General features: G+C 54.4%; 7 protein-coding genes across 7 annotated transcripts; 5 read left to right on the top strand and 2 right to left on the bottom strand.

The window, feature by feature from the left end:
- Nucleotides 1-804: 804 nt before the first annotated feature.
- Nucleotides 805-2,781, top strand: MgGUS1 (putative beta-glucuronidase; the record flags this gene model as incomplete). The annotated part of the gene is made up of 1 exon (XM_003852361.1): nucleotides 805-2,781. The coding sequence occupies one exon, from the start codon at nucleotides 805-807 to the stop codon at nucleotides 2,779-2,781; it is 1,977 nt and encodes a 658-aa protein (XP_003852409.1).
- A 281-nt stretch (nucleotides 2,782-3,062) lies between these two features.
- On the top strand, nucleotides 3,063-3,929 carry MYCGRDRAFT_93594 (uncharacterized protein; the record flags this gene model as incomplete). Its single annotated transcript, XM_003852362.1, has 1 exon — nucleotides 3,063-3,929. One exon carries the CDS (start codon nucleotides 3,063-3,065, stop codon nucleotides 3,927-3,929), a length of 867 nt encoding a protein of 288 aa, XP_003852410.1.
- Nucleotides 3,930-4,613: 684 nt separating this feature from the next.
- MYCGRDRAFT_93593 (uncharacterized protein) lies at nucleotides 4,614-7,389 on the top strand (the record flags this gene model as incomplete). Its single annotated transcript, XM_003852363.1, has 2 exons — nucleotides 4,614-5,626; nucleotides 6,159-7,389. The coding sequence occupies 2 exons, from the start codon at nucleotides 4,614-4,616 to the stop codon at nucleotides 7,387-7,389; spliced, it is 2,244 nt and encodes a 747-aa protein (XP_003852411.1).
- Nucleotides 7,390-8,239: 850 nt separating this feature from the next.
- On the top strand, nucleotides 8,240-9,715 carry HXA2401 (histone acetyltransferase complex subunit; the record flags this gene model as incomplete). Its single annotated transcript, XM_003852364.1, has 1 exon — nucleotides 8,240-9,715. A coding segment is annotated over one exon (1,476 nt), but the record flags the coding sequence as incomplete, so codon positions are not given.
- A 435-nt stretch (nucleotides 9,716-10,150) lies between these two features.
- Nucleotides 10,151-12,207, bottom strand: PGI (glucose-6-phosphate isomerase; the record flags this gene model as incomplete). Its single annotated transcript, XM_003852356.1, has 4 exons — nucleotides 10,151-10,894; nucleotides 10,944-11,937; nucleotides 11,993-12,058; nucleotides 12,116-12,207. The coding sequence occupies 3 exons, from the start codon at nucleotides 12,027-12,029 to the stop codon at nucleotides 10,264-10,266; spliced, it is 1,662 nt and encodes a 553-aa protein (XP_003852404.1).
- A 929-nt stretch (nucleotides 12,208-13,136) lies between these two features.
- Nucleotides 13,137-14,864, top strand: MYCGRDRAFT_109694 (uncharacterized protein; the record flags this gene model as incomplete). Its single annotated transcript, XM_003852365.1, has 3 exons — nucleotides 13,137-13,974; nucleotides 14,028-14,268; nucleotides 14,356-14,864. The coding sequence occupies 3 exons, from the start codon at nucleotides 13,137-13,139 to the stop codon at nucleotides 14,696-14,698; spliced, it is 1,422 nt and encodes a 473-aa protein (XP_003852413.1).
- A 1,157-nt stretch (nucleotides 14,865-16,021) lies between these two features.
- Nucleotides 16,022-18,151, bottom strand: MgTpk3 (uncharacterized protein; the record flags this gene model as incomplete). The annotated part of the gene is made up of 4 exons (XM_003852355.1): nucleotides 16,022-16,297; nucleotides 16,356-16,955; nucleotides 17,013-18,067; nucleotides 18,130-18,151. The coding sequence occupies 4 exons, from the start codon at nucleotides 18,149-18,151 to the stop codon at nucleotides 16,022-16,024; spliced, it is 1,953 nt and encodes a 650-aa protein (XP_003852403.1).
- Between the last annotated feature and the right edge of the window lie 424 nt (nucleotides 18,152-18,575).

Here is an 18,575-nt window from a genome sequence, read left to right as displayed (position 1 = left end):
CTGCTGCAGCTGGCGGACCATGGATTGAGTGAGGAGCGCCAACAATTTGCAGAAGCACATGCAGTAGGTAGCTTTACCTCTCTTATTCATCATAAGAGGAAGTTCACGAGTCATTGTACATGGCATATGCAGACAAAACTCACCGCTCCTATTCTGCGACGTAGAAAATCTGCAAGCCTGAGGCATCAACTTGAAATTGCCACCTCACCTCACCTCACCGCACCTCTCCGTCTCATCGTTGTTACAACGAAAATACACGACCAGGTCACTCACACGCCCATTGTCTTGTTTTGGTAATTTACCTGTACGCTTACTTACCCGTAGCGATAACTTATCTGCACGGTTACAGCCCCGTACTGCTACTTTGCCAATACCTGTCCCGCCAGCTTACCGGAGCGCTATTCAAGCTTGCCGGCCGTTGTCCCCAACGGTCCGACACAAGTCAACTACACGGGTCCTCTGTCCGAACGTCATTGGCTATCTCGACCACGTTGCAAGTTATCCTGGCGCTGTGCTTGCACCGCTGCTGGACTCAACGTAACAGCGTTTGGCTCTCGACTACCACTGCGCTGTCCCAAGGTACCGGATGCTGAAAGCTTGCGCTTGATCTTGCTATTGAAGAACCCTGAGAGTTTGCTGGTCAGGTCAAGACGGGAATTGTCCTGTTGTTTGCGTGGTGGTATGCGCAGGCTGTCCAAGCTCGTCAAACGGGATCGGAAGGAGTCCACACCGCAAGCACACCTCGCACGACAGACACAGTACCCACTGCAATCAGACCGGGCCGCCGCTTTCTCCGAACCTGTCATGGCTGAGGACGATACGTATCCCCGACGGGACTTCAAGCGGGCGGACCTTCGCTGGGAGAGTCTCAACGGACCATGGGACTTCTTATTCGACGACGAGGATATTGGTATCCTTCAGTCATGGCAACTGAATGCTTTGCCTAGCCACGCACCAAGTTCTGAGACGAAGCCGACCGCAAAAAGAACGATCCAGGTCCCTTTCGTCTTCCAATGCCCCGCATCCGGGATCAATGAGCGTGGCGTACATCAAGTCCTATGGTACGAGCGACGTATTGAAGACCTTCGCAGCCCTCAAGATCTCGCAAACGGTCAACGACTACTACTCCGCTTCGGAGCGGTAGACTACCACGCGAAAGTGTGGCTGGACGGCTATCTCGTCGGCGAACATCGAGGAGGACATGTCCCTTTCGATCTTGACCTGTCCGAAGTCATCCAGCGGAGTCCATCGGAAACACCAAAGCGTTTGACGGTCCGCGTCTTTGACTCGGCGTACGATCTTGCACAACCGAGAGGAAAACAGTTCTGGGGTCCCCAGCCCGAGTCAATCTTCTACACGCCAAGCAGCGGTATCTGGCAGTCCGTGTGGCTCGAGAGTGTACCAGCCGCACGCATTGTTGATGGCAGTGGCGGCACCATATTACGATCGGACAAGATCGAAGAAGGTGCGCTGGATGCTCGAGTATGTGTCTCCGGGCGGCGTGTCGGGCAAAGTCTGTCAATCGTGGTTGAGACCAGCTTGGGTGGCGTTGTAGTGGGATCTGGGCGGAAAGAGCTCGCAAGAGACGAGGACTTTGTCCGGTTGACGGACGTCAATATGCGTCTGTCAAATGAGCACATTCAACAGCTCCCGCCTGTATACTTGGCAGAAGGAGTCCTGTCTGATCCTTCCCGATGGCGAAATGGCGTAACACTCTGGTCGCCAGAACATCCGCTACTATACGATATCAAACTCCGGTTGCTGGATCGAGAAGATCAATGTCTGGATGAAGTGCACACTACGACCGGCATGCGCTCGCTGAATTGGACGACCGGCGATGGCACGTTCCGACTGAACGGTCGTCCATACTTTCAGGCTCTCTTCCTGGATCAAGGGTATTGGCCGGAGACCCTCATGACTCCGCCTTCTTCCGATGCATTGCGCAGAGACATCGAGCTCGCAAAAGCGATGGGCTTCAATGGCTGCCGGAAGCATCAAAAGGTGGAGGAACCAATGTTCATGTACTGGGCTGACCGACTCGGCTTCCTGGTCTGGGGTGAGATGGCAAATTGCTACCACTTCAGTGTTGATGCAATGCAGCGCTTTGACCAAGAGTGGATGGAGATGATACGGAGAGACATCAACTTTCCGTCTGTGGTAACCTGGACGCCAGTCAATGAGAGCTGGGGATATCCAGACCTCGGTGGAGACAAGAGACAGCGTGATCACATCCGCTCGATCTACTGGACCACGAAGGCGTACGATCCTACGAGACCCATCAACGACAACTGCGGCTGGGAGCATGTCATTACTGACATTTCTTCTTTCCACGACTATGCCGATGGTCCAGGCATGGCCGAGCGGTGTCAGTCGCTCAAGGAAATCATCGGACGTGGGAGGTCCATGTTCATTGGACCGATCTACAGCAAACATGGGATCAAAGACGAAGGATCGAGGCATGTTCATGGTGCGCCGGTGATGTGCACTGAGTTCGGAGGCGTGAATATCGCGGCTGCCAACGATGAATCGCGCAAAGGCAATTGGGGCTACACAACGGCGAAAGATGCGCAGGATCTGCTGAACCGAGTTGAAGGCTTGATGATGGGGGTCGTGAAAGCTGGGCACTGCTGCGGGATCGTCTGGACACAATTCACGGACATTGAACAAGAGCAGAACGGGTTGTACACCTACGACCGAAAGGAGAAGTTACCCGCTGGCCAGATGAAGCAGTTGATGGATCGGGTGCAGGAGGTGTACTTCAAGAACAGAGTCGGGCGGTGATGCTGGTGCGGAGCGGATCTACGCGATTGCTTCCTGGTCGGTATGGCTCGGGCAATTTCCAGAACAAACAAGCCTCTGCATGGAGGTCTTTCTGGACGGATCCGCTTCCTCGTTCCCGCAGCACAAATGGTCTCTCTCAGGCTGTCGCCAGAGCCGCATCTTGCGTATATAATCCTGCTGCCGCATAGATCCCGCCGTACTGTCTTGAAATCTTCCGCGCAGGGCTCAGCCGCCAACCTCTCTCCAGCGCCCCTCACAACAAGAAAGTGCACAAGCACATCATGGCCTCCGATTCTGCACCACCGAGCAAGGTCTTCCTCGGGATCGGCGACGACTACAACGACTGGCGCAGCAAGATCTTCTACGTGGTGAAGTCAAGGTCACCGCGCAACTCAAGAACTCACGGCTACGAGAGCGCCTTGACGGATCACCAACGCGGCCAATCAAGCTCTCGCCAGAGATCTTTCCAGGCTGCCATTATCATTCACAGCCATGTCTCGATTGACATCCTCGAGCGCGTGCCCGACAACGACAGAATGGATGCGCCGCGTCTCTTGGCCCACCTGAAGACCACGTGCAAGGCATACGATTTCATGGCACACACTGCTGAGATCCGCAGCCTTATCTACTCATTCCTGCCTGGCTTTCCGAGCGATAAAAAGATCATCAGAGCTGCGGATATGCTGTATCTCGGCTCGAAGAAGCACGACAGGCTCAAGGGCCGGCGCAACGTCATGCCTGCCGTCGCGCAAGTTTGCACAATCATGCGCATCGAAACATCCAGGGCCATCTTCAGGAATCGCGTGTTCAGCTTCCAATTCGGACGCGCCGCCCCCGCGCATCTAATCCACTCGACATTCAAGACTTGGATCAGCCAGGTTGCGCAACATCACTACCATCATATTGGGGGATACCGCCTCCTATTCAACTTCAACATGCATCCAATCATAATCACGCTGACCGCCGGTGCAGACAACAAGATACACTTGGAAAAGAAGAAGCCTAACAGATACCATCCTGGGCGTAAGGAGTGGTCCGCCAAATTGAACAAGAAGGTCCTTCAAGCGAACAAGAAGTCAGCCGCGACGGGTGGAGAGGCGCTTCGTCAGATGATTCTCGACAATGCCGAGATGTGGACGACGTACTGAGGGGCGCATCGTATGGGGGAGGAAACGTCTGCGGCGAAACGATCTGAGCCCAATCGCGGTCAGGATGCAGCACTTGTCCTTCGGTTGCTTCCATTTGCTTTCCGCGTTCGCGCCACACGACCATGCCGCCGTGTCAAGTGGCGGTGGAGTACGACACCGTCCCACAAACGAGCTCTATTCGGTGCCTCTTTCAGTCTTCGATTATTTGCTCCTTTCTTATCGCAGCTCATCTGCGAGCGGAGTTGAGAGCGATCAGGCCGACGGAGCAGAGTCCAGCACGTCAGAGATCTGCTATCACCATGAGTGCAACCTGCGCGTTGATCTGTGAACGAAAATTGTCTCTGCTCCCCCGTCTCATCTCGCTGTCCTGTGACAACGCGATGTCCCATCTCACATTCAACTCCGTGCATAAGGCTTCATTTCGTTAGCTTTTCCGGGAGGACCAAATCAAGCGTGGTCAGTGTACTCCGCGAGTAAAATGTACAGTTAACACGACCTAGCGAATGAAACTCGCATGCGACATCCTAGTGTTCTGGTTGCCGATGGCATATTTTACATTCACTTCATTCGGTCCTGATATCGGCCAAAGTTCGGCTCAATTTCGCTGCCTATACTTCATTTGCGCCGCTCCAAGCTTTGTCACGACACCAACACCCTCACTTGCATTACAATTCTTCCAGCAATATGGCGACCCCGGCGAACGAATACCGGGATCATATCCTCCAGAGCCATCAGCCTAGGACCGAGCTTCGCCTCTCCATTGGCGACGACTTCAACGAATGGCGCGGAAAGATCTTCTGGCTGGCGGATTCTCTCCACATCGCTCGCTGTCTGACCGACGCCTACCGCGGCGAGGAAGATTTCTTCGAGCGATCCGTCCGAGCAGCCGTGATGATCCTCCCGCTCATCCACACCGACATTCTTCGACGTGTCCCGTCTGCGCAAATGACGGACACCCCACGGCTGCTGGATGCTGTGAAGTCTCGGTGCCGCACCTTCCGCTTCATGGACCTTCCTCCCGAGATCCGCATGCGAGTTTACTCCTTCCTGCCTGACTTTCCGATCAAGCATCAGACTATCACCATCGCCAACGTCACTGTCAAGCCGAAGATCACGGACAAGGCCACGCCAAAGGCTGAGGAGAAGCAGCAGATGAAGAGTACCGCTGTATGGGAGGATGGAGACGACGAAGTCGGCATGAAGATTTCCCAGGCCATGAAGAAGTCCAACAGGCTGGACGGTGACATATGCAGCAACAAACGCTTCAGCATCAAGCTTCCAATCACGCAGGTCTGCTCGATCATGCGCGCCGAGGTGTCCAGGGAGCTCTTCAAGAACCGCAATTTCCTCTTCCAATTTGTGGAAATTTCCGGACCTTTCGTCTCCGCCATGCTTCAGACCTGGGCTGCGGAAGTCGCGCAGTCATACCTGAAGGACATTCAAGGTCTCTGCATGACATTCAACACCCGCGGGGTACAAGAAATCGTCACGATCAGCGTCGAGAAGGACAACAAGACACACTTCACTGTGGCGCGCACTGTCTACGAGGGCGCAGTCCAGGATCGGGTCCGCTCGTTGATCAAGCATTTGGTGATGGTGGAGGAGGAGTCAGGTCCAGTGGCAAGGGATAAGGTCTTTCTTCGGGCGCTTTCCGACGACGTCGCTGTTCGGGAGGTGATCAATGCGGTGAGATTGAGGTAGATTTGAACCGGGTCCAGGATGCGGATTGCGCGATGGCTACGAGAGATGCAGTCAAGAGAGGCATTTCGGCATGTGAACTGCTCGCGACGAGGCTCGGAGGCTCGGAGAAGTCGATGTGTCTTTCTACAATGGCATGCCCGTACAGTCAGACAATACCTTCTTGCTTGTGACTACTGCTGCTGAATCGGTCCACTTTCAAATCCACAGTCATGTTCGTAATGCGTACTCGGCTTTGACGGTAGATTCAGGCGCTTGTTTTTGATGGGCCTTACTTCCCTGAACAAAAGGTCCTGGATGATCTCAACATGGCTCGAACCATCGAGCCCGGCATAGGACAACTTGAGTCTGTTTGCTTCCTTCTCGTACGAGCTTACGATCAGCGCCTCTCTGTCTGTATCGAGCGACGTGTCGGCGGATCCTCCCGTATGTTTTCATGCCAAGAGTCTTGTTTCCAATTGTGTTGTTGTTTCGAAGTCAAAGGTTTTCTTTTCCAGAGAGCTTCTTAGTACAGCAACTAACATCCTCGAGGTCTACCATCATGGCGTCCACCACAAAGTCTCCGGACATGCTTGATCTCTCCACCGGCAATTTCAATGCCTGGCGCGGCAACATCTTCGAGCTGCTCAAGTCCAAATCGGATCCGGTCGCCGAGGAAGACACAGTCCCGCAGAAGATCAGAATCCGGAATGCCGATGGCAGCATCACAGATTCAACTCTCCACCCAGAATCAGCTCTCCGCCCAGTCAAGCCCGGTACACCACCCAACAGAGCTAAAGGTCTCCATCAAGTCTTGACAGAGGCCAACCGCAAAGACGACAGCTTCCGCGAGATGTCGATGCGGGCTGCAAGCATCATCTGCACACATGTGCGCATCGAAATCCTTCAACGCGTGCCAGTCGAAGATCTCGTGGACGCACCGCGCCTGCTCGCCCACCTCAAGAAGATTGCGCAACCATTTCGGTTCTTGGACCTGCCCACTGAACTGCGCAGCCGCGTGTACACCTTCATTCCTGGCTTTCCGCTCCATGGACAATACATCGAAGTCGTCGACATTCTCCTGGGTGATATGGCGAGAGACAATCACGAGAAGTACCTTGCTGTCATTGACCAGAAGTGCGATGGGTACGCGGCGTCGGAGGAAGAGGAGGCGATGAAAATCAAGCTCGGTGGGCGCCACAACATCATGCCGCCAGTCTCGCAGGTCTGCTCGACCTTGCGCACCGATGTCGCCGCAGACATCTTCACCAACAGCATCGTCACCTTTGGTTTCGAGCCGATGGCCGCCCGCCATACCAACCTCGTCCTCAAGACTTGGTTCGCGGAGGTCGGACAACCACACTTGCAACACATCCGCCGTGTTTGCCTGCGATTCGGACAGAGGGAGAACTACCCCAAAGTCATCCGCATCGAAGCAGACGAGCAGCATCAGCTCGCACTTTCCGAGACAGTCAGCGTGTACGACAACATGCCCAAGAGGAAGGTGCTGGCGGATAAGCAGAGCAGGCAGCTCATCTTGGTGAACCAGTTGTCAGCCCCAGAGACTCGTGGCGAGGCAATTCTGCGGATGCTTCTCCACGATCCTGAGCTGTGGGCGACGTGGACGCCGGTGGAGACAGTGAAGGTGACCGAGGAGGATAGCGAGAGCAGTTCCGAGGAAGACAGTTCCGAAGAAGACGATTCTGAGGATGACAATTCTGAGGATGGCAATTCTGAGGACGGCAATTCCGAGGCAGACAGTTCCGAGAAAGGCGGCTCCTAGGAGGGTAACGAGGAGGCCTGATAGTAGCTCAAGCATGCGATGTACGAGATGACATGCAAGAGATAGTCGAGGGGACCGGACGTTTTGACGTTCGGTTGAGAATCTCCCTTTTCAGGAACAGCGTTGAATCAGTACGTGAAGATTGGGATGAATAAAACGATCAAAAAGCTCAGGACGTTGATAGTTTCATTGCACCATTTCCGACATCCAACTACTCGCCTCTTTGCAACCAGTAGTCCTCCCGTGTTGATACAACTGACGCCTTCCGTGTTCCAACGCATGTATTGCCTGCGTGCGCAAAGGCTGTCAGGTTCGAATGAAAGTACGAACTACGAATACTGAACTCACCTGTTCCCATGTAATGTCTTCTCGCAACCCAGCTCCACTCCGTGCTATTGTTCAAAGAGCTGGGCGAGCAATGACCGCTGTGTCTTTCTCCTGTGAGCTTCCCAGTGACGAACACACCGTGAGCGAGTTCTGTCGTACTGTATCGTGGTATACAATGATCGAGGACGAAAGAATGCACGTCGTCCACCAACCTTTCGGCAAGATCGATCCCTCCTCATCGCCGCCAGATCGAGCCAAGGATCTCCGGAGCTCGGCCCGGTCCTTAGCTGCAGATCTTCAACACCAGCCCGCGACTTCACTTCCCCAGCAATCGCGACTTTGCCCCACGAGATCAGCCAATTCATCAATTCTCCATCACTTCAGATCCCGGCCACCACTTCACGACCCTCCTCAAATTCACGCGACTCCTCCATCTCTCACATGCCGACCTCCTCATAAAACCATGGGCCTCATCACCAAGGCCAAATCCGCCCCGCGCACCGACGCCGGTGGCTCCTCCGGCGGCGGCGTCAAATACATCTGCAACGTCTGCAGCAACGACATCACCGCGACGGTCCGCATCCGCTGCGCCTCGAAATCATGTCCTGACTACGACCTCTGCGTCACATGTTTCGCGCAGGGCCAGTCCAACCTCCACCACGATCCGAAGTCGCACCCTTACCAGGTCATCGAGCCGCATAGCATACCCATCTTTGACGAGGGCTGGGGCGCGGATGAAGAGTTGTTGTTGTTGGAGGGTGCGGAGCAGTATGGACTGGGCAGCTTTGCGGATATCGCGGATCATATTGGTGGGTATAGGGAAAAGGATGAGGTGAGAGATCATTATGTGCAGACGTATATCCAGTCGAGGAATTTTCCCTTGCCAGAACGGGCGAGTCCGAAGGATGTCAGTTTGAGTGAGGAGGTCCCGAGGGAGGAATTTCAGCAGAGGAAGAAGAGGAGGATTGAGGAGAGGAAGCAGGCGATTGCGGATAGTGCGCAGACGGCACCGACGATTGCGAAACCGACGAGTTCGGTGCCATCTTGCCACGAGGTGGCGGGATACATGCCGGGACGATTGGAGTTCGAGACGGAATACTTCAACGAAGCGGAGGAAGCGGTGCAGCATATGCAGTTCTCCCCCGAAGAGGGTCTCAACCCTGCGACCGGCTCTTTCGACCCGGAAACCGACCTCAAAATGGTCGTCATGACAGTCTACAACGACCGCCTCACTCAACGCACCGACCGAAAACGAGTAATCTTCAACCACAACCTCCTCGACTACCGCAAAAACCTCGCCATCGACAAAAAACGCACCAAAGAACAACGCGACCTGCACACCAAACTCAAACCCTTCGCCCGCATCATGTCCCACCCGGACTTCATCTCCTTCTCCACCGACATCGAAAGCGAACAAAACCTCCGCCAAGCCATTTCCCAACTCCAAGAATGGCGCCGCATGCGCATCTCAACCCTCACAGGAGGGGAAAAATACGAACTCGAAAAATCCGCCCGCACCGCCCGCAACGCCCCTCTACCGGGACAATTCGACCGTCTCACCAACTCCATCCGTCCGAAACCGAATTCCTCCCATCCTAATGCCCAGCCGGAAGTCGCCGAAGACGTCCTAAAATACACAACCGACACCGCCCTGCCCGTCCGTCTCTACCCCTCCCCTCCCGCTCACCCTGTCCCTCCCCCAACCTCCCCCTCAACCCGGACCTCCCTCCAACCAATCCCCACCATCACCCCCCTCCACTGGGACGAAGAGTCCGCCCCCGACTGGCAACTCCTCATGCCGGAAGAACGAGATCTGTGCTCGAAAATCCGACTCCACCCGAAAGCGTACTTTGTCATCAAAGATAATATTTTAAGGGTGGCGATGCAGAATGAAGGGAAATTGAAGAAGAAGAATGTCCGGGAGATCAGCAGGATTGATACGACCAAGGGGGGGAGGGTGTTTGAGTTTTTTGTGGAGATGGGGTGGTTGGGGAATGCGGCGAAGTAGAAGCGCGAGTGGGTGTGGGAAGGTCTCGAGCAGCGTTGTACAGGACGAGGATGAGGCTGCGGAGAGCGGGACAGGGGAGAAAAGACTGTCACGGATATTATTCATGATCAACGAGAAACAGAAATTCAGCAAGTACCGTTATGAGAGGGTACAATCTTGAAGATTCATTGGTTTTTTGGTGGAGGGACTCAGATGGAGCAGTTCCGTACTCGTGTCATTGCATCATCAACTCTTGAGGTTTTGCTTGAAGACTTGTCCGAGAATTCGAGCATGAAATGGAGAAAGACACACAAGCAGTATTGCTCACCCAGGTCGTTTGACAAGCGATCTTCTCAGAGCTGAGTCACACTCGACATGATCCCTGAACACCACACAAATCTGGTCGTAAATGCATTCATCGAACTCACTCTCACTCTCAAGGATTCTATACACCTCCTCTCCAAGCTTTCTCAACCACCCCTTCCTCACCCCTCAACCCGCTAAAGTTTCTCCTTCACCCTCTTCCCCTCATCCTCCCTCTCTTCAACACCATCATGCATTCATGGGATCCCACCCATCTTCTTGAACGCATTAATCAACCCACTCGTGCTGGAGTCGTGCTTCTCACTGCTCTGACCGGGAGCATCGAGTTCAGCCTGGATACTCTTCGCCAGCGCCTTGCCGAGCTCAACACCCCACTGATCGAAAGAGTTGATATTCCAGATGGCGCCTTCGGTGAAGGTAACGTGTTCGTAGTAGGCGATCAACGCGCCGAGGGTACCGGGGGTGATTTTCTCCGCGAGGATGCTGGTGGTTGGGCGGTTGCCGAGGAAGACTTTGTGTGGAACCAACTCGGTAGCGGCGCCTTCATCTTTCACCGTGTCGGGGGTCTTGCCGATCATCAAGGCCTCCGCTTGAGCGAAGTAATTGGAAGCCAGCATGTGTTGATGTTTGTTGTTTTCAATCGGGTTGTGGGATTTTGCGGCGAGGATGAAGTCGGTGGGAATGAGTTTTGTGCCTTGGTGGAGGAGTTGGAAGAAGGAGTGTTGGGCGTTGGTGCAGGGTTCTCCGAAGAGGATGGCGCCGGTGGTGTACTTGACATAGTCTCCGCTGCGGGTGATAGCCTTGCCATTGGATTCCATGGAGAGTTGTTGGAGGTAGGCGGGGAAGCGGTGCATGTATTGGTCGAAGCTGGGAAGCGGTTAGTGAGGAATGGTGGTAGCTTGCTGTCAATACTCACGGTGCGACGAGATGGGTCTGCGCGCCGAAGAAGTCGGAGTACCACACGCTGAGGAGACCGCCGATCACAGGGATGTTCTGGTCGAGAGGGGCGGTTCGGAAGTGGTGGTCCATGGCGTTGGCACCGGCAAGGAACTCCTTGAAATTGTCGAAGCCGATGTAGATGGCCACGGAGAGACCGATCGCAGACCAGACAGAGTATCTTCCACCAACCCAGTCGCTGAAGCCAAACATGTTCTTGCTGTCAATACCAAACTTCTCCACCTCTGATGTGTTGGTGGACAAGGCGACAAAGTGCTTGGCAATATCGCTCTGGCTGCCAGACTTGAGGAACCAGTTCTTTGCGGTGTTGGCGTTTGTGACGGTTTCGGCGGTGGTGAAAGTCTTTGATGCGACCAGAAAGAGGGTGGTTTCAGGATCGCTGTCCTTGAGAGCTTCGGCCATGTGAGTGCCGTCGATGTTGCTGACGAAGTGGAGCTTCATGCCCTGCTTTCCATACGGCTTCAACGCCTCGGTGACCATGACGGGACCCAAGTCGGAACCTCCAATTCCAACATTGACAATGGTGTTGATTGCCTTTCCAGTGTAACCCTTCCACTCACCACTGCGAACCTGCTCGGAAAACTCCTTCATATGGTCCAGCACACTGTTGACATCCTCGATCACGCTCTTTCCGTCGACCTGCATTGGCTCGTTCTTGACATTGCGGAGTGCGACGTGGTAGACGGCACGACCTTCTGTAAAGTTGATCTTCTCGCCCTTGAACATGTCGTCGCGCAGCTCTTCCACCTTGGCTTCCTCAGCAAGCTTGACCAGCAGAGGGAGGGTATCATCGGCGAGGAAGTTTTTGCTGAAATCGAAGAGAAGATCGCTGCCGTCGGCTTCGTTGTGGAAGGTGCGGGAGTATTTGTTGAAGCGGTTGGGGTCCTTTTCGAATTCCGCCTTGAGGACCATTCCACGGCCGAGTTTGTCGTGGTGCTCCATGAGGGACTTCCCTGGGGTGGGTGTTAGACTGATTGAGGGGTTAGGATGTCTCTGCGATTGACTTACATGCTGGAAGCTCGTTGGCTTGAGTGAAGCCTGGCATTTTGGTGGTGGAGGAAGAGGTTCAATGCGCTGGTGGAGGGACTGAGGTTAGCATTGGCGAAGGTTGTGATCAGGCGGATTGCTCACCTAATGGGACTGATGTGGTTTGAGGTGTTCGTGTCGGTGTGAGAAAGGTTGTGTATACCTAGGATGTTGTTGGTTGTGACGTGGTTGTATGCCAGCGGAGCTCAACGGAAGGTCACGCAAAAAAGATGGAGACTCGAGCTGAGTGAGTTGGCGGGTGGAGTTCTTTCGTCAAAAATCATGCGGGGTCTTTTCTTGAGGCCTGAGGCTTAAAGATAAGCTGCCTGAGGCTGCCTGAGATGTCCTGCCTGAGGCTTCATCCAATTAATTCGAGATTTCTTCGTTCAGACAACTTCCACATCGTCTCGTCTACCGTTCGACAGCTTGGACGGTTGTCAACGCCTTGGAGACAAAGTCGACGAGAAGAAGCTAAGGCGTTCCATGCTGTGTCGACTGGCATACACCGCCATTGACCATGGACCTCTCCAGACAGAACTCGACCCGAGACCCCCCACCACGGATCTGCCGACGTCTCCAGCTTCCATCATCGCCAACACGACACGAATGTACATCCACGATAAGTCAACACATTCGATTGATCTCGTGATCCAACGCGTCTCCTCTCCGCACAATCACTCCAAGATAACACATCTTCCCTTATCAATGCCTCTCTTCCCTGCAAAACCCCAGATCTGGTCCTCTCCCCCGCCCTAAGGTATTCCCAAGCAAGCTCTCACTGGACACCTTTTCCCTTTCGGGCAAACAAGAGCTTCCCCGTCCTCAGCTGTTCTCGGGTCAATCAACGGCTCTCACTCCACGCTTCCATGGACCTCACCTGGTCGTCTGTACCAGCTTCACCTCTTCTTCGTTATCTGCACCACACACCGCAAACCATGTCCACGTTCAGAAGTCGGACCATGCCATGCCCATCGTTCCGCATAAACTCCGCGCACATAAGTATACCATTCAGGGAAGTCACTCTCTCAAATGACCTGAAAGAATCTCCTCTTCTCTCGAAAGAGCCTCCTCTCTCCTCTCCTCTGTCCTCTCCTCCCTCAATCCCTCCCACAACACCACACTCACCATGTCCACCTCAATCTTCCCACCCACCCCCTCCCCCAAACACACCTACCTCATCATCGGCGCCGGCGTCTTCGGCGTCTCCACCGCCCTGCACCTCATCCGACGCTACCCAACCGCCTCAGTAACCCTCCTCGACCGCGACGCCTACGACGCCACCACCCGCGTCGCCGCATCCTGGGACTGGAACAAAGTCGTGCGCGCCGACTACGACGACCTCATCTACTGCCGCCTCGGCCTCGAAGCGCAAGACATTTTCCGCTCGGATCCCTTATGGAAACCGTATTTCCACGAGACGGGCATCTTCTGGATTTGTCGGAGTGATTACGCGCAAGAGGTGATGGACAATTATAAGAAATTGGGTCGCGAGGCGGATTTGAAAGCCGTGCCGATTGAGGAGGCGAGGAAGTTGTATGGAGGGATGTTTGATGATGCGGATTATAATGGGGTGAAGGAGGTGTTGGTTAACAAGACGAGTGGATGGGCGGCGGCGGGGGATTGTCTGAGAGCGGTGACGAAGGAGGCGTTGAGGTTGGGAGTGGAGTACATCGTCGCTGATGTGGCAGCTCTCGAATTCAACGAAGCCAAGACGAGGTGCACGGGAGTGAGGACGACAAATGGACAGATCGTAACCGCCACGCACACCATCCTCAGCACGGGAGCTTTCACACCGAAATTGCTGGAACAGAGTGCCGCTCGGAGTGGCATCAACGGTCTCCGCGCGGGGTCTCGAATCCTCGCCGCGGGAATCACGACCGGAATGACGAAACTGGACAAAGATATTCACGATAGCATCTATGCCAAAATGCCCGTTGGCGTGCAGGGATACAATGCCGAGCTTGGTATGTCGTCTCTCATTCTGAAGCACACACAACACCCTCTAACAGTATCTCAGGCCCCTTCATCGGCTCCCTGCCCCCAACACCCGACCGCGAAATCAAATGGTGGGGCCAAACAATCTTCACCAACACGACCGAAGTCCTCCCCGGACGCTACCTCTCCGCACCTCCAAACGCACCGGATTACGCTCAGTGGAAAGTTCCGCAAGAACTCAAATCCGACATCGATCATGCGAATAAAGTCTTCTATGGGAAACGTGGGGAGAATTGGAAGATGGAAAAGTATCGGATTTGCTGGTGAGTCTTCCCGACATGAATACATCCCGTCACTTTCCATTCACTTTTCATCCACGATGACCTCCCAGCTGACGACAAATGATCAAGGGACGCATTCACCACCTCCGCCGACTTCATCATCTCCCCCCACACATCCTGGACCTCCCCTTCCTCTCCCTCCACTCCCATCCCGTCTTCCTCCTCCATCACACCCCTCTCCACATCCTACTCCTCCAACGGCCTCTACATCGCCACGTGCGGAAACTTCCACGGCTGGAAATTCTTCCCCGTGTTGGGCAAGTACGTCGTCAAGATGTTGGAGGGGGACTTGGAGCCCGAGTTGGCGAATAAATGGGCGTGGGATCGCGAACGTCCCGATGGGGGGATGAATCCGGATTGGCCGAGGTGGGAGGCTAGTGGGGTTTTGAATCAGGAGAGGCCGAGACTTTAAGGCCGCGAATGCGAGGACACGACTGGATGGCTGCGGTCCTCTTGGTGGTTGCTGGGGAAAGGTCTGCAAGGTATGTGAGGTATTTGGAGGTGGTTTGAATGAACGAGTAGCAGGCGAGATTGAGATCGACGACGAGCAAGGGAAGATGAGGAGGAAGGAAAGACATGTAGAGAGGGTCAGGTGAACGCATCGGACTGGATCGGGATAGTCGTGTGGGTAATGAAATGATAAACGAACAATAAACTTCCACACAACCCATCTCACCATCATCAGCAGCAGACCAGCGGATCCTATCGAATGTTCCTTCTGCCAGTAGTTAAATGTCAGCCATAGTACCGCCGCCGCTCGACTTCTTGGGTGCGAAGAATGGGAGGGGGATGAGGATAATGTCCTGAACGGATCAATGAACATCCACATACCTTAACCCATGGCATTCGCCCCTTCATCAGCAGGATATCTCACCACATCTCACCGCTCAACTCCTCCTGCTACCTACCTTGGCGTTCGGAAATCAAGTGTATCGACCCAAGATCCCAAATTTTCTCAAGTTCCACCAGTTGCTTCAGTGCTTGCCGACTTTCTCTACCAAAACATCAAAACAACCTTCAGAACCTGTCCACCTACTTCCAACGAATATCATCGTCACCAACCCCCATCCTCACCACGAAACCATCACAAAGAATCAGCACAATCCAACCAGATAGTATAAATCGTCAAGCTGATTCACAATAGAAAGGAACAGGGTCGCAATACCATCGCGCCAGGGCAGCAGCTGGACAGACTCCATCGACTGTTCATCTTGCCAGCACAAAAGGTGACGCTGCCCGCGAGATGAGACCACTTCCACCAGTTGTTGCTCGGCGATATACCAGCAGAGAGAGCTTCAAAGACGTAATCACCAACGAAGTCGGCCGGATGAAAGTTTGACGATGCAGTATAATTCGTCAATTCGTCTCCATCTTTGTTGTTTTCGCCTTCCTTTTCCGAAAGGCATGTTTCGTCTCTATCGACGACAGGCTTGCACGCACTCTCGCGCATGGTATGCCGTTGCAAAATGCGTTGAGCTTCGGTCCCTCCAAGGAACGGTCTCGCGCAGGTCTCGGAACCTCCGCCTTTCCACTCCCACCGTTCTACCGCCTCACGCAGGTGTCATAACCTCTACGCTTCCGCTCTGCCCACTCCACCCCATCTCCCTTTCCATCTCTGCCGAAACGCAACGCCTGCACGACCTCCGCCTCAAAACACCTCCTCCGTCTCCCCTCCACCTCCCTCTCCCCCAAGCCTCCCCATACCACTCTCCTCCCCTGTCCCCTCACACAACACTCATCTCTGCTGATCAAACCCACTCCCCTGCACAATACTCCCCCCCGCATCCCCCAACCCCTCCACAGGCCGATTATAACTCCACCCCTGAAACTGCTGCTGCATCGTCTGACTCAAAACCGGCCCCTCGACATACGAATCCGCCGGCGCCTCTGACGTGAATTCCTTGTCGAAATTCGCCGTGTCCCTCTCATCCACCACGGAAGGTTTGAAAGAGGGTTCGTATTTCCGGTCGAGAAGTTTGCGCCAGTCGATGGAGTGGAAGAAAGGGTGGGCCTGTCAAGTTTTGTTAGTTGTGGGGTGGGAGTGGGAGGGGGGGTGGAGGATTTCATACTTTGATTTCCGCCGCGCCGTTGGTGCCGAGTCGGCGGGTTGCGTCGCGGTCGAGGAGTTTGGTGAGGAGATCTCTGGCTGCAGGAGGCACGACTTCCGGACCGGGGAAGTGGAGAGGTTCGGACAAGATTTTGCGGTACATCTCATTCGTGTTCTCGTCGTAGAATGGCGGGAGGCCCGTCAACATTTCATACAGCAACACACCCAGTGTCCACCAGTCCACAGCCTTGGTGTATCCCTGACCATGCAGCAACTCCGGAGCGAGGTATTCGGGAGTCCCGCAGAACGTATTCGTCTTATCCTCATCCTTCATGTCCAGCTTGCACAGACCGAAATCACACAGCGCAATGTGACCGACGTAATCGACGAGGATGTTTTCGGGTTTAAGATCGCGGTAGATGACGCCGAAGCCGTGGAGACATTCCAATGCGCAGAGGAGTTCGGCGGCGTAGAAGCGGGAGCGGTTGATGTCGAAGCGTTGTTCTTTTTGGAGGTGGTAGAAGAGTTCGCCGCCGTTGACAAAGGCGAGGACGAGGTAGAGTTTGTCGGGGGATTGGAAGGAGAATTTGAGAGGGGCGATGAAGGGGTTGTTGATTTGTGCCTGTGATGAGAGAAGTTAGCGGATGTAGACTAGAGGAAGGTCTTCAATCAGACTCACCAAGACGGATCTCTCAGCGAGAGTATGTGCGACCTCCGACCTCGAGATGATGTGCTGCTTGCGAATCGTCTTCAAAGCGTAAATCCGGGAGGTGTCCTTCTTCATCACTTGCATGACCTTGCCGAAGCTGCCTTTGCCCACGACCTTCAACAGCTCAAAGTCCTCCACCTTGAGTGATCGCTGGGTGTTCTCCACAAACTTTACACCCAGCTTGATCGACCCTGAGCCGTATTGGATCTCATTCCACTGGATTCCCAGCCCATTATTCGCTTGCGGTGGTGGCATGCCCTTCTCCTTCTTGTCCTTCTTTGCGTCCGGAGCTTCAGCCGACTGCGGCACATCTTCGTCAAACGTGGGCTTGACTCGACAAGTACCGATGAAGATGTCCTGCTGGCGACCAGCATTTGGAGGAGCGGTAGGATTGCGGATGTAGAGTGAAATGTTGAGTTCCGTCGACCTGCTGACATCAAACTTGTACTGTGTGCTCTCTCCCGCCCACAGAGGGTTCTCAGGTGTGCCGGAGACGGAGTTGACAAAGACTTGCTGCTTGTCAAAATCCACAAGAGCGTATGGGAGGTATTTGCTGCTGTATCGGCCGTGAGTAGAAGGCATGTTGTTGATTCCACCACCGCTGGAGGACATCGGTCGGAATGATCCTTGATTCACACTGCTTGATCCTGGTCGTGCACTGTTTCCACTGCCCATGTAACTGCTCGAAAATGATCCTGCGCTCATGCTGCTGCCATGTCCCGGTCTCGCAAATGCCTGCTCCGCGCCTGGCGGGAGGCTGAAGCCTTTGCCTTCATGTAGGGTGAGGATGAGAATGCCGGGTTTCGCAGGTGTAGCGGTGGCCGTGGCCAATTGCTCGGAAGCAGCGATGCCTTGCGGGTCGGAGGCATTGGATGTGGTCGAGGCGGCGGAGGAGGTGGCAGATGTAGGGTTCGTGGAGGCGGTCTTCGATGCGTCGGCTGGTGTGTTGTTGTTGATGGCGGATTGTGAGGAGCTGCGCGAGAAGGTATTGCTAAAGGGCGCTCCAAGGTGAGTCTCCTTGAGTTCTGAGGAACGATGTGGTCAGCACGACAGGGAGGAGCGCGGAGGGAGGAGGTGATGCGCATACTCTTGGTGAGTTTCCACGACATGGCGGCGGTGATGTTCGTGTCGTGGAGGAAGGAGGGCGCAGTGGAATGGGCGGAGTGGTGGTGTTGCTCTTGTGGTATATCAGGAGGAGGAAGTTCGACGTCTCGGCCTCACAGCGCAGCACCAAGGCGGGGCGGATTGCTCGGCTGGTGGCGTCGGAGGAGGACGAGCGGGAATAACTGTCCTAGTGCCACGTCGCTGTGGAATGAAGTCGGGAAAGATGCAGGACTGCTGTACGTTCACATTCTATTTGGCGCAGCAAGTGTGAAACATGGTCGATATGCGTGGGAATTGGGAGTAAATTGAGGTGGATAGAACTATGTCCAGGCCCCGCTGCCACCGGTGTCTCGCTAATAATTGTTCCTCCAACTTGGATCTTGCTTGCTAATCACGCATTTGGAAAGGATGTTCAATCCGCCTCCATGG

Source organism: Zymoseptoria tritici, chromosome 5 (assembly GCF_000219625.1).
Source record: "Zymoseptoria tritici IPO323 chromosome 5, whole genome shotgun sequence".
NCBI classification, from domain to species: domain Eukaryota; kingdom Fungi; phylum Ascomycota; class Dothideomycetes; order Mycosphaerellales; family Mycosphaerellaceae; genus Zymoseptoria; species Zymoseptoria tritici.
Note: the sequence above shows the minus strand (reverse complement) of the source record. Positions and strands in the feature narration are given on the sequence as shown.